Source organism: Zalophus californianus, chromosome 2 (genome assembly GCF_009762305.2).
Source record: "Zalophus californianus isolate mZalCal1 chromosome 2, mZalCal1.pri.v2, whole genome shotgun sequence".
NCBI lineage: Eukaryota > Metazoa > Chordata > Mammalia > Carnivora > Otariidae > Zalophus > Zalophus californianus.
Window position 1 is genome coordinate 89388915 of NC_045596.1, and position 15534 is coordinate 89404448.

General features: G+C 37.0%; 1 protein-coding gene across 10 annotated transcripts in view; it reads right to left on the reverse strand.

Annotated features, from left to right (window-relative positions):
• The window catches only part of COL25A1 (collagen type XXV alpha 1 chain), a 461773-nt gene that overhangs the window by 89084 nt on the left and 357155 nt on the right, over positions 1-15534 (reverse strand). For all 10 annotated transcript variants that reach the window (XM_027599864.2, XM_027599874.2, XM_027599867.2 and 7 more), the window contains 2 exons: positions 14445-14471; positions 12324-12368 (listed from right to left, as the gene is read on the reverse strand). In XM_027599864.2, coding sequence (XP_027455665.1) covers positions 12324-12368; positions 14445-14471 — 72 coding nt within the window. The remainder of the gene's footprint in view (positions 1-12323; positions 12369-14444; positions 14472-15534) is intronic.

Genomic DNA, 15534 nt, shown 5'->3' on the forward strand with positions numbered 1-15534 from the left:
TAGGTCATTTGGAGGTAATATCACTCGCCTGAGGGCAATTGTTTTCTGTTCTGGCAATGGGAATTTACAATGGGTTGTAGCTTAAAATTTTTAGCATGATATAATTTTACATTCACTTGTCAAAACTGATTTTGCTTCTTTTAAGTACTGCATTTTCAAAGAGAACTCATTTAAACAGAAGAGGAAAATAACTACAAGGAAAATGGACCAGCCGTGGATGGAAAGAGTGATACTGAGAAGAACATGGCATTGGTCTTTTTTTTTTTTCTGCAATTTTCAACTCTTCCTTAGGTTTATTTGTCTTTATTAATTTTTTAATTTGAGTATAATTGACACACAATGTCACATTAGTTTCAGATGGACAGCATAGTGATTCAACTTCTCTATATGTTATGCTACGTTCACCAGGAGCATAGCTACTATCTGTTACCATACAACGTTATCATAACATCACTGACTAGATTCTCTGCACTGTGAACATGGCATCAGTCTTTAAGGTTTTCTCCTGCCTCTGGAGGTGGGGGTATTGGTGGTCACTGACACCTATCTGAAACACTGAGTGTGCTTTTTTCATGACAGTGACAGTGCACAGAGGGATCTCAGTGGTTTGAGGGGTGAGCAGGACTGGTTTTTAGTCACCTTCTGCAGGCAGCCATGGTGAGGCCTGGGTGTCCTTTTATAGGGCTTTGGGGCTTCAGTGGCTTTGGCAGCAATTGGGTAAGTAACACCTGGTAGAGGAAAATTCTTTGAAAACAGCGAGGCACCCAACAGGGACTTCTAGATACAACTGTTTGGGAAAGAGTTAAGAAAATGGGGTTTCTGCTCTCCATTCCTATTTATTCTCTCTAGTTTTCTTTAATTTAATTTTCTACCCTGGTTTCCTAATGGCAAATGAATATGAACACAAAATTGGGTGAAGGTAGGAGGTACAAAATGACGTACATATTTTGAAATTTATAGAAATATATCATTTCATGACACAATAAAATAAAATAAAAATCCTAGCCCCAACCTGTAAGTGTTATTAATGTTTTGGAAAAATCATTTGTCTTTTTGCACACTTCTCACATCCTTCAGCCTTGGCTCAAATGTCCCCTTACTACAGAGGTTGCCTGGATACCCCACCACCACTTTCTATGCCTACTATCTTATTTAATTTTCTCTATTGCACTAATTATCACATAAGATATACACTTTTTTTGTTTCAAATCTGTCTCCCCTACTAGGAATGCCAGATTTGAGACACAAAAATACAGGACATTGACTGAAATTTTAATTGCAGATAAACAACACAATTTTTCAGTTACATATATCCCAAATATTGAATGGGACATAGTCATTTTAGAAATTATGGGTTGTTTATCTAAAAGTCAAGCTTAATTGGGCATCCTGTATATTATTTCGTGACCCTAATTTCCCACCTCCACCCTCTTACCACACTAGAATATGAACTTTGTCTATTTTGTTCACTCCTCATTCCACACTGCCTGGGAACTGTACCTTACACATAGTAATTGCTTAGTTACATATATGTTGGAGAAATGAATGAATATAGGATATGCATACACATTAAGCACACATGAAGATGTAAAGCCCTTATAGGCCTAGTGAGGGACAGAGACAGCAAGACTTCTCTTCTGGGAAACTGAAAAACATATAAGCATGGTGGCAAGAGATGACTTGTCTCAGCTATAGCATGGCAGCCATTGGTGGGAAAGGGGAAGGGGACCCAGGAAAAAGATGGGAGAGATGTTAACCCAGCAGTGATACCTACAAGTCAAGTTGGTCAATGTGAAACATTCGGGCTGAGGAAGGGAGGAACAGCTCCGGGTAAGTGAAGGGCAGGGTGCACTGAGGGGAGGAGTCCCGCGAGGGGCAGGATGCCTTGAATGAGCAGAACTTTCATGGCTTCCAAGAGGCTCATGCCCCTGAGCCCCCCCAGGACTCTATCGGGGAAGGGTGGTTGCAGAGAGCACTGAAGGCTGCACAGTTCTGCCTATGGGTACAGAGACTGGATCCTTCTACATATTTCCATATATTCTTCCATCTGCTCCTTCCTGCACCCCATGTGCCTAAGGGGAAGGGTGAGCAGGAGCTGGGGCAGTGCTGGTTATATGATTTATCATGTTGTCTAAAGTTCCCACAAGACCCTTTCAGAGCTTACACATGCCATTATTTACCTCATGAACTCACCCTGACTAACATCTGCTCTTCCCTAAGCAGAAGCACTCACAAAATAGTGAAATCTTTTAGTTGAAAGAAACCAAGCCAGTCATTCTTAACAGATAAAGAAGCACATTCAGGGAGTAAATTTTCCAGAGGCAAATACCTGCAAAGAGCAGATGTAAGATCAGAGCCCAGGTCTTCGGATTCCCCATCTTGTGTTCCATTTGAGCAACTTGTGTCTAAAGAAACCTCATACATTTTTATTATGTTTCTTTTCTGTTTAATTTGAGCATGAAAGAGGAAAGTGGCTTCAGGAATCCTCCAGTCTAATCTCAGGTTTTCTACCTCTGGTCTTGTGACACAGAGCAAATTGCTTAAGCTTCTGTGGGGCTCAGCTTTCCTTCTCTGAAGTGTGTGGGAGTAGATTAAATGCTTGCTTTCTCTATGCTCTTAAGGACTAAGATTTGATTTTATTATTGCTTTAAATAGGAATTAGAAAATTTTATTGAACCCATGATACCTACATAATATTATTATTACTATTTGTTGCTGTTGCTGGACTCAAGATGTCACCTGGTAATTCCTTATTCCTCAGACACCTGATTAAACTCAGGTCAGGGCCCAATTTCACAGGTGAAGGAAGTCTAGAATCCAGGGCTCCCCTGGGCCCCTCTGCTGGGGTTCATCGCAGTTTTGCCCCAGACCATTTCAAATGGGTCAGTCAATTCCCTTCACCAGTTGCCTCCAGAACCCCACTCTCCCCAGGCCTTTTGTAAGTTTAGGATTGAATATCTGGTGTTCCTGGGAAGGTGTCACATCAGAGAGCATCTTGCTGGCTTCCATCTCGCCTTTCCCCCCTCCTCCCCTCTCTCTCCTCTACCACCCTGGTCATTCAGCTTTACTCTCTCTTACCTAAAGAGATTTAGTAGTTTCTAAAAGGCTTCTGCTTGCATGCCCAGTCTCCAATTCTTTTCCTCCTCCTTGCCTACAGGCAGAGGAGGCTTTGTAACTTGGCAAACGAAAACCCAGTAAACCTGGGCATTTGGGTTTGGTTATATGACAGTGAATCTGGCATCCTGTAGAGGGCTCTGTCTTGTTTATCTAATCAGCAAAATCCCTCCCTAAAATTAGAATCTCTCTGTCCACATTGGTAATACGAATACTAATGAGTAGAAAGTCGACGGGTCTATCAGCCAGGAGCCTAATAAAAACATTTTATTTAATATAATTTACTGAAATGGGTCTTAAACTGATTAAAGTAATAACTAAACTGAACCTAGTAACCAAACCTTCATTACGCTTTTTTAAAAAAGTACAAATGTCTAAGATGCATAATAAGTAAACATAGCAGTTATAACAATAATATTATGTCATGGACTATTTCAGAAATAAGTCTGCTACTTACGACTATTTCAGTTTTTGTTCTGCTAAGAAATGTACAAAATATAATTTGAACAAAGAAATTCAAATCCTTAGATAGCTAAGAATTTAGTGATCACAGAAAATAGCTAAGTTGCATTAATTTGGGTAAAATTTACATTAATGAAAATTATGTGCCTTGAACACATCCCTAAGCTTTGAAGGTCTGGGTAGAAGTACACATGGATGACCCCACATTCCACCCCACAGTGCTAATATCTTCCCGTCTCTTCCCAACCCCAGTCCTCTTCTTCACCAAGAAGGGCCCTGGAGGTTGTATGTGAACATCACAGCCTGCAAACTTTGCAGCCACCCACAGTGGCTTCAAGGTCACCCACAGGTTTAGGGGTGCACACACCAGCTGTGTGGTCGCTCGTGGGACTCTGGACCCAAAGAAGAGGCCAATACGAGCACTAGAAGCAGAATCAGGACAGTTGAGGCAGGAATTCCTGGGTTGTGGGTACCTAGGATGTGATCAAGAAGTGATCTTTGAGTAGGACTTTGAGTAGGCATGCCTCTTTGGCCCTGTGGACTCCTTACTCTGTATGGAGGGTCATACCACAGGAGGGACAGAGGAGGCATAATGAGAAGCACTGCTTGCCTGGGTCTAAGAGAAACACTATCCAGTATTTCCTTTGTAAATAACTTATGAAAGGTACCAAAATGAGCAAAAACCAACCAGAGAGCATGATGCCACAGAGGATTGCCTTTTCTGTGTATATAGATAAAAAACTGTTCACTATGTGCATGCTTATGGGTGAAAAAAGAGTAAGAACAAAGATGTATGTTTTAGGAAGAAATAATCAAAATGGATAAAGTGGGTTATGTGAAGTGGAAGAGTTTCTTCTTAGGACTGGGATAAGTCAGAAATAAGACAGTTGTCCAGCTCCCTCGTGTTACCCGAGTCTCTTCTAAATTACACAATTAGTGATTCTTGCAACTTTCCATGTGACTGGGGCTTCTAGAAAAGAAATTGCAGTGGCAGTGGCTAATCAGCCTCCGACATTTTCCAAGCCAGGGAAGAAGGGGGAGGCCAAGACCTCTGTGTCCCCATTTACAAAGGAGCTCCAACGTTTTGTGAGATGTTTGGGGGAAAACACTCTATTCGGTCTCTGCATGTTGATTTGAAAGCAGGAAGCCCCAGGCGTGACTGGCAGCCGCCTAACAACCAAGGGGAGAGCAGGAACTAGAATGAAGGCAGCAAGGAGGACAGGGTGAACGGATAAAAGAACCTGGATTCTTAGTGATGGAGTTTAGTTGCAGAGCAAAGCAAAGCTGAAGCCTGCCTTAGCTTTCAAGTTCTATGACCAACAAATACCTTTATTCTAGAAAGTAATTCTGTTAAGTATTCCGGGACTTGCAACATAATGCGCCCTTGATAATATACCGATGTTTTTAAGTTTTAAAAACCCAGCTAATTTCTTCTTTCCTAAAGCACAGTCCTTAATGATAAATCTATGTAGAGTTTGAATGATAAATTATTTTTTTCTCTTGGGAAGGGAATGTGCCCAATTATTAATAGAAATGTTAAGTGGTTAGGTCCAGCTGGAAAAACTCTAAAGATCAGTGAAGAGTAGTAGAAAGAAAGAATAGTTCTTACTAGCATTTGCTTCTACACCCAGGAGGCTTCTGAGTCATGGAGTTATTAATGCCCCTGGTACAGAGAGAAACATAGTCTGTTCTTATTCAATATTTTAAGAATATTTAACATATTTTAATAAAGTTACATTTATTACTTTATTTTTTCTGATTAAACTTTGAGGTAAATATTTTAATCTTCATTTGGTGAACGAAGACACTAAGGCTTAGAGACGGTAAGTAACTTGCCCAAGGTCATGCAAATACTGAAAAGCAAAGCTGGGATATTCTGAATTTAAGATCCTCATTCTTAACGGTGGAAGCAGAGTCATGTGCAGTGAGAAAAGACTGCCTGGCTTTGAAGCTGAATGCCACAGACACCTCGGTAAACACTGGGCAAAATATTTATCCTTTTTGTACTCCCACTTGGTCCTTAATGAAGTGGAGATGCTAGTTGCTACTTCATAGGATTGCTGTGAGGAATAAGTGAGCTAAAAGGCACACAACACCAAGGACAGTACCTGATAGTAAATGCTGACTACATGTTAGGAATTATTATATATTGCGCTCTTCTGTTCTCTGTATTGGGAAGAGAAGACAGAGAAGAGAATCCTGAAAGAAACTCAATTTCTCATAAAGTAACCCCACTGGTGCCGTTTCGCAGTTGGAAAATTGTTACTATCTGCTTGGCAATGTGGCTTCCTATCAAATGGATGCAATTGGGTGGATGCTAACCTGTTAGGATTGTCACAGTAAGTTATTTCATTGCAGGCTTTATTTTATTTATTTATTTTAGAAAGAGAAAGAGAGACAGCATGAGTGGGAGGGGGAGAGAGAGAGAGGGTCATAAGCTTGGAGGAAAGGTAGACCATGATGAATACAAAAGCCCCATTGTGATTGATAATATGGTGTTTTAGAAACCAAATTCTAAAGCCAAGGCTGTCTGTAATTTAATTTGTAAGTACTGCACCATAGGGGTAGTTTCTCTTCCCTTGCCAAATGCTGCCCACCTGTTAGGTCTCACCCAAAGTCACCTGTCCATTTGGAGAAGCATTACTTGGCCTTACTTGGCTCTGTGCACCAGGCCAGGCTGCCCTACACTTCTCAGCCACAGTCCTTAACAGAACTGTAATGTTAACAGGCTTCTAGTATAACTGTTCGTTTAATGTCTCCATCCCCAATTAGGCTGGAAATTCCATGAGGACCAAGAGAGATGCTGCCTGGCACTAAGTAGTAAGGGCTGTATGGATGACTGAAAAAAATCAACAAGTGAATCAGTGGACGCATTCATGGGAAGTTTCTTTAAAAAGCTTTCCCAGATTATGTATACAATTGAATCAGATGTAGTAAATCAGTATTTTTGTGATCCCTTCTATAAAATATAGTGGTTTTTTCAATTAAAATGAAAAATAAGTGGACCTGATGATATCATAATTCAAACACATTTGCTTTGTTGTTTGTTTTGGGACGGCCTGTGAGCAGCTTGCCTTCTCTCACACCCCTTTCCCCAGAAATCCCTTTCCCTCAACTTTTTATTCTTCCCTCTCCCAATATTTTAGTAGAAAGACAGAATTTAGTAGAATGATAATTATTATCAAATTCTATAGTAACATGCCTTTAATGGAGTCAGGGGGAAAGTGGTTTAAAAAAATCTTTACTGTACTTGATTTATTTCAAGCCAACATTAAACTACCTTTTGTAACTAACTTTTCATTCCTCTCTAAAGGAACTTAAAATTCATTACATAAAGAACAGAAATGTTGTTTGTCCCACTTAACAAGTAAAATTGAGTGAAAAGTCTCTTTAAGAGGAAGCATGTATATAAAAATGCCTGAGAATACATGAATCACACTTAGGGATAAAGTGATTTAACTACATGAAATGTTCTGTAATAGGAAAATAATGATGTTTCTTTTAGAAGAAAGAACGCATCCTATTATTATAGTTACTGGAGAAAAAAAGTCATGTATTCTGAGAATTCTAATGCACATAATTGCTAACTTTAGAAGATAGAAAAACTAATAAAAATAATTTGTCTCAACTTTAACCTGTAAAATGATTGAATTGCTGTAAGATACTTTCCCTGAACTATTCGTTAATCTGGAATCAGAAATCAATCACTTCATTTACTGAGTATCTTTTCTTAAAGTCTAAAATCAGAAAGTCACAACTACATTGGGGAATGGGACCACTGAATAAATTCTCCTGTAGGAAAATTTTCAGCTAACCAACCAGAAAACAAACAACTATATTCAAATCCTTCAGGAATTTAATTCAGACTGCTTAATGATAGAGCCAAGGAAGCCAAAGAAAGGAGTGTATTTAGTTGTTACAGTAAGTGAATCAAGAATAAAAAATATTGAGTTCATTGAACAGCCCACTGAATAGACTTGAATAAACAGCTTGACCTTTGGAAGTCTGAGAGCTTCAATTTATCTGCTCTCTAAATACACTTACAATAAAAATGCCATTAGAAGTATGCTGTGAGGATTAATGTCAGTGAAGACTGTGAGATCCATGGATAAGAGATGAAAAGGAACTCTAAATACCATAACTACAAATTAATTAAAATTTAATGTTCCTTAAAAATTACATAGCTATCTGGGATAGATTCGTAGATGATATGCTAACATCATTTTTTATTTATTTTATGTTTTGAAGTTTTAAAAATAATAAATTCTAGAAAATACTTGAAAAATCCATGAAGAAGATCTTCTGATATTTGTCTTTTGCTTTGGAAACAATCCCTATGACTCTGGGGTCTCAAAAATATTCTAGCTTGCTTAGACAAAATAATTGGTGTTTAATCCTAAAAATCTTTATTATTATTTTCATAGTAACAGACAAGGGTGTTAACTGCACCAATTAGACTTTTAATGCACCCTGTCTCTGTCCCCAGATATCCTCTTCAGTTGTATTTGCCCAGTGCTGGGCATTGATTGCTATTCAAGTAAATTGTCATTATGATGATTTGCTTTTATGGGCGCCAATTAATGTGAAAATGTGGAAAGAATAGAAAAATATAGGGTTCTAATACCACCTAATAAAAGTTGAGATTTTTAAAAGTTCTGATACACATATATATACAAAAATCGATTATGTTCAGCTAGCCAGCATATAGTACATCATTAGTTTCTGATGTAGTGTTCAATGATTCATTAGTTGTGTATAACACCCAGTGCTCATCACATCACATACCCTCCTTAATACCCATTAACCCCAGTTACCAAAAACTATAGACAGCAATTAATTTTGTCAAAAGGACAAAAGTTAAAAAGATAGTTTAAAAGATGGTTCTACCACAAAATTATTTTTAAAAGCTCCCACTTCTCCAGTATATCTGAGGAGTAGGGTTTAATTGTCAAATATTCAGATATACATCGCTTCATGTATGCATGTGTGTGTGTGTGAGAAAGAGACAGACAGACAGACAGAGAGGGAAAATGAATAATGGAGCACAAACAAAATGGTAATTATACCTTTAGATCAGTCTAAAGGTATAATTACATCTATTCTTTTTTTTTAGATTTTTATTTATTTATTTATTAGAGAGAGAGAGAAACAGCACGAGAGGGGAGAGGGTCAGAGGGAGAAGCAGGCTCCCCGCTGAGCCGGGAGCCCAAGTTGGGACTCGATCCCAGGACTCTGGGATCATGACCTGAGCCGAAGGCAGTCGCTTAACCAACTGAGCCACCCAGGCGCCCTAGACTGACAGGATCTATTCTTGAGAATTACAAAATTTTGTGTCCAAGAAAATTAGCTAGGGAAGAAGAGGACAACGTTTCATATTTTTAGGTAAGACTTAGTATTAAATCTACCCTAACTGCTTTGGCTGCTGGCAACAAATCTAAATTATGGAAACAACAGCTTTCAGAATTGGGAACAGAGAATGCTGGAAGCTGGTTGAATCAAAAATGAGACACAGGTGACTTTATCTCTTGGAGACTTAGAAATAAATTAGTACAGCCCCTGGTCTCATTTCACAAATGAAACTGCCTTGAGCCCAGACAGGAAAAGGGTCTTTCAAAGGCTGCACATGAGGTGGAAGAAAACAGAGCATCCTGACTCCAGGACAGCACTCCTGGGCGTGTGAGTAGGGAAAAAGCCAGAGCACAGAGAAACATTTTACCTTCCTGTGTAATTTTGCATATGCATATTCTTCCTATCATGATTCAGCTGGCTTCTCATCCCTGCTTGAGAGTAAACCTAGGGCTCATTTGCTGAAACTCCTACAGTGTGATACTATTTCTACAGGTACGTGATAACATGTATTGAGCATCTGTAGTATTATCTTCACTTTAGAGACATCATCTAGTTAATACTGCAAGGTCTGTATTTGTATTTTGCACCTAAGCTTTAGAAACATTATATAACTTGCCCAAATGAGAACTAGGATCTAACCCATTCATTCTGACTACAGAGTCCACACTTTTTCCTCCATACCGGTATACACTGCCTTCCACATTTCACAGAAAATGCTCAGGAGCCCTTTGTAGATTGTGATGCCAGAAAAAGCTAGATTGGGGTTTAATGCCATGTTACTGCTTATGTAAGTCCTTTCTCCTAATACAATCTGAATCACTGAAAGACCATTACAAAATAAGAAATATTCAGATTAGCAGTCAAGGTGATCTGTATTTGAAGGAAAATAGTGTAAAAAAAAATGTCACTACCAAGTTTATTGGCCAAAGCCAATCACCAATTTTGTCAATCTGAATGGATGGAAAACAAAATACTTTTTAAAAATATTTTTCTTCCTTTTTTGTAAGAGAAAAATCTTTGTATTTTCTAGTTGTTATTTGTTGTATTTCTGACGGCTTAGAAATCATATTCTTCCTTAACCATTATTTGAAAAATATTTTCTAAACCACAAAAGTACTTCTCTGGAAAAGTGAAATTGTAATGTAGAATAAATGTTTTCTTAAGACAGCTTGAGGACATTTAGGTGCTTTAAAAAATTATGTCATTGTAAGCTCTTTTCTTAGAAAAACAAATTGTAGAGATCCAAAACATATTTCATATGCTTAAGTACAGAATTATTACTCCATTTCCAGCTTTGTTTTTACTGTCTAAATGACCTGCTGTTTTGGTGAAGGACTCATGGTTTTGCACTTTATTTTCCTAAAGATGATATAGCAAATATTACAAATGTTAGATAATCACTAGTGTTAACAGAAATTTCATCCACAAAGTTTTAGGTTAAATTCTATGGAGTAGGAAAAACAACCGTAAACTATATTTTGCTAATACTTTCATAAAAGTGTGAAATTATTTACCTTCCCTAGGTCCTATAGAAAACCCTTTAAAATGCCACAAAGATGTATAACAAGACATAAAACCACAAATATGAACTATTTTCTTGAAATATAATTTAAACTTGGTGACTAGGACAAGAAAATGTCACATTCCTTTCTCTTGCTAAGGAAATTGCATATTTCCTTTGCAAAAATAAAGAATATGCAGTTTTCATAAACATGTATGTGACAGTTTTAAAGTTGTTTTGTTTCAGGTTAAAAGTTTCTATAAATTTTCATGATTGTCCCAAAGTTGAAAAAAGAAAAGAAGCAAAGAAGACAGAGCAAAACATTAACCTTAAGGGTATAAGCTTTGTTCTTCACCAATGTTAAAAACATTTCTCTTATATCAATATCTGTCTTCTCCAAATATTATCTTGACTTACATAACTTTAAAACCATCTTAGAATGAATATACTTCCAAATTTTTATGTATCCCTCCATGAACTGAAATATTCTAAATAGAAAGTTAATCTTTGCTCTTTACCAGGATTTGTGAAGCAAACAGATATGTATTTTATTAAGTGGTAAATAAAGCAGTGAGCTGGGCAGTTCATTCCGATGGAATGCGCAGTGGTTGGTTTGTGGATTAGCGGATACCATAAGCCTTAGTTGAGGACATCAATTTCACTGGGAATTGAGTAATCGTGGAAGCAGAGGGCCTTGTTTAAGATACAGATCAATGAAGGAAACGTTTCATTGTAACACCACTGTCATAAAGGCTTTATGTCTACTTACCATTTAATCCTCACGTTGACCCTAGTAGGTAGAAACTGTTTTTGTCTTCCTTTTACATATGAAGAGACTGAGGCCAGAGAATTCAAGGACTTTGCCAAAATTCGTGTGGCCTGTAAGTGGCAGACTCATGCTTTTTGCTAGCCACTGTAGCTTTTAAATAGTGATTGTTAGTATCTTATTGAAGAAGAAAAGATGGACAAGATGGGAAAGGTCAATAGGAGGTCTCTTCTGTCTGTAAATATTAGGCTCCTTATGATTTCAAAATTTAATCCAGAGTGCACAGATTTAAAAAATTTTCTGTTGAACACAAGCTGATGGGTCACAAGATTTTATAGGGCTAGTCCAAATACTCTAAGGGAGACAAGAAAGTCCCTAGCTCAGCTTCCTGGCTCCTGGTAGACTGGCTTTGTTGACTGCCCCTATGGTTTTCCTGGTCTCTGTAGAGGTTCCAGATTGAAAAGCCAGTCAGCACTGTTGGGGAGCACAGAAAAGCAGACCCACTTGTGGGATGATGCTAGATGCTTTGCCCAGCCAGTAAGTATGTTGCAAGAATAGATGTAACCACACATATAGATATGTCTGGTTGTGGGGTTTTCTTATTTTATTTCACCCCTCATTATTAACAGTACAGTAAAAGTGTACTACCAGAGCTTGGCGAGTCTATTTAAACCCTAATTTTTCTTAACAGTAAAAAGAGCTTGCTCCTAAATTCAGAATATTCCAATAGGTTCCCTCTGTAAGAATTTTTGTTAATGAAAGAAATAACACATGTTACTTTTGCCATGACAAGAATAAACTGGAGTATATTTTGTTTATCACAATTAATGTTAAACACAAAATTTTTCCTATTCTATGTATATTTATTTTATATGTATATATTTATAAGAAAGATATAGTTGTATCTCCTACAAAACTTATCAAAATAGAATGGAAAATTTTCTAAGAGTTTCTATTTAATACATCATTAAAAATTAAATTAGTTTGATCTTTTGCACCATAATTTCCCTGCATTTCAAAAGTATATGTAGTGCTTTTATAAGTATATAAGCTTTTTATTAACATTACTGACTAGAATAATTTTGTGATTTTAATCCCTTTAAATGATCAAAACTATTCTATAGAACTTACCTTTTGACCATTCACCCCTGGAATTCCAGGTACTCCAACAGAACCCTAAGAAGACACATGATTAATTTAAGCATAGAATCACAAAATATTTCAATTCTAAGTTTGTATTGTATTAATTATGTCAGCCATAACCTTACCTTGCTAAAACATGGGTGAAGGGCTAAGTTTTTCAGATCTTATCCATGGTATTCAGATATATAATAATGTAAGCAGATTCATCAAGCATTCTCAGAAACTACGGAGTTAAATTTAACCATGTTTCTAAATATCCACTTAACCCTAATATGATTTTAAAGAAATTCACATCATAAATTGGGATCTACAGCTATCGGAAGGCCACATGGCTCTAAATTTTGGTGCTTTTAAGAAATAAACAGGCTTAGTTCCATCTGGAAAAGCCTAGCAGTAGCAGTAACTCTTGCATTTCAGGAGTTTAAATACCATAAAACAAAAGGTAATTAAAATAACAACCACTTGTTCCACAATTAGTCAAATAAGGCACTCAAATTTGTTGTGTTTGAAGCATTTTCCTCTGGACTTTCAGGGAATACATTTAAGCCAAATGAATATGAATATGTCTTCCTAGACTAGAAAAGGTGTTACAAATGTTAAACACTGACTAGGAATAACACAACAGCACCTCAAATATTAAGTTAAGAGAGAGAGAGAGAGAGAGAGAGAGAGAGAGTGTGTGTGTGTGTGTGTGTGTGTGTGTGTGTGTGTGTGTAGACATGTGTGCATATCTGCACTGGGGTGATTACGAACGTTTGGACGTAGGTGGGGTGAACTGAGAATAAGAAAGCTAATTATCACCTGAGAAAATCTATGACATTTACCTGGATATAGAACATTAATAAATGTTTTCGGATCGTGATGTCACTTCCCCTTTCAGGCTCTGGAGAAACCATTTTTAAATAAAATGTGTTTATTCTTTGTCTAGCCCTAGAAAACAGATTTTTCTAAGTTGATGTATGATATTAAGTTTCTTTAATAATAATGGGAAAAAGTTTTTTTAAAGAGTAAATATAAACCTAAAACTGCTCTAAAAGAGAAAGTTTATTAAAAATATAGTCACTAAAAAATCTACAGTCATTATATGCAAAACAAATTGAGATGGCAAGTTCCTTAGTGCTTTTGGTAATTATATTGAGTGGGTCATTAAAAGACTTCCTGAAGCCTCAGGCAGTAATTTGAGCCTGGTTGCATGTGGATTAGGGTAGCTTTACAATTTCACACCATGCTTAATAGAGACATTATTGCTAAGGACAAAGTGTTCTTATACACAAGTTGTCTCACAACTCATTGGCTTTGGACTTGGTTTGTAGGATTATGTTTCAACAGATGCCACATGCCCAGTGCTTGGGGGATAAAAAGTCTCTATCTTTGATGGATTCCAAAGATAAAGAATAATCACTTTTCCACCTGTTGTAATACAATTGTTTTCTTTAGTTTTCTGCAGGTTAAATATTGCTTTTTCCCCATTGTGCGGTGGGAATTGTAACAGGGAATGGGGTCTTAGCAATATTTTGTTGGCAAAGGGCCACCTACCTACTATTGATATATTTACTACTGTTATTGATGTAATTTTAGAAGCGCTAGACCCTCTCCATCAGAATGTAATGGTGAATTCTGATGACTGGGAAATGACAATCAGGAAGTCACTTTCTAGATTACCTCAGCAAAGGAAAACACTAATGGACCAATGGAATAGTCACCAAACAACAAGTACATCTTTTGTTCTGGTCCGTTCTACGATCATTTGGTCATAATACTTGAGCAGGACCATGCACTCAGTCTGCAATGTCATATGACCTTTCAAATTCTAAGTTTTGTCACAATGTTTTGCCAGTATTTTTTTTTTGCCAGTATTTTAATTAAAAATTCAATAACCTAAAGTTCGACAGACAGCTTAAAAAGAGTTTACTCTGGATTTATTGGATTTTCTATAATGGAGTTGATTAGAAATCTAATGGCTCACATTAAATGACTGTATTTTTAGAAAGGAGAATGCACAATCCAGATGCTTCAGTATGGCTTACAGTAGCTAATTCTATTCACCTCTCATGCTAGCCATTAGGCAATGCAAGTATAATTACTTCCCCAGTACCGTTTATACTCTACCTTTTGTCCTGGAGGCCCCAGAGGACCCTAAAAATAGAAAAATTATTCAATTAACATAATAATGTAACCATTTAAACTTAAATGGCCAATTAAAACTGTCCTAGTCTGCAAGGTTCTCTATGCTGTGCAGACATATGCCGATGTTTTGTACGTCAAGGAAAACGGAAATTACTGGTTGGAAGTACACAATAGGTCTTTTCTTCTCTCGTTTTCTTTTGAAGAACATTAAGCATATGCAGTAAGATTCTGATTTTTCCTTTAAAAAAAGAATCTTTGCTGTTCCAGTGCATCTGTTTCTTCAAATACCTGTACATCTATCACCTCAATCTCATTTAGAAGGCTGGAGATGTTACTGCTAGAAGCAGTGAAAATGCAGGGCAGTTCCTCAGCAAGTGCACATTATGTGACTTCTGCATCTGCAAAACTTCAGGAAGCAGATTTGCAAAGGGAATCATTGAATAGCATTACAAAGAAACATGTTTTGTCCTATTCTACCTCTTAAGAAATGTGGCACAAAAACTTGTTTACAAACTAGGGGATGCCAAGGTCAACTGTGGCACCTAGGGTGTAACAGAAAAGGAAACAAAAGATGCTGTCAGCTGTCGATAACCTATGATACTGGGCGCGTGGGGGAATAGAATATTTAGGAAGATGGATGGGAATATTTACATATAAAATGGAAATACGGCAGTTCTGAGATTTAGCTGTTTTTCAACCACAAAGTCAGCATTGGGATTCTGTTGGCTTTATGTATAATTAGGCGAAGCTTTGGGATGGTGGAAAAGAGCACGAAGACATCCAGTTATAATTCTGACTATTTATGTCTATTTTTACATAAAATATTGAGCATTTTTCTTCTAATTCTTTTACAAATACTTTTAATTTTAGTATATTTTAACAAAGTTATACTTTATAAATGATAGTAAATGATAGTTTACTCTATCACTTCATGTTAACTACCTCTGTATTCCATTACACCTAATGAACGGCTAGCCTATTTTTAATGTGTGACATTTCAGTTAATCAGCATCTTAATTCATACTCTGTACCATTAAAGAAAGCACTAGAGTGCACATTAGAGGGAGAATTA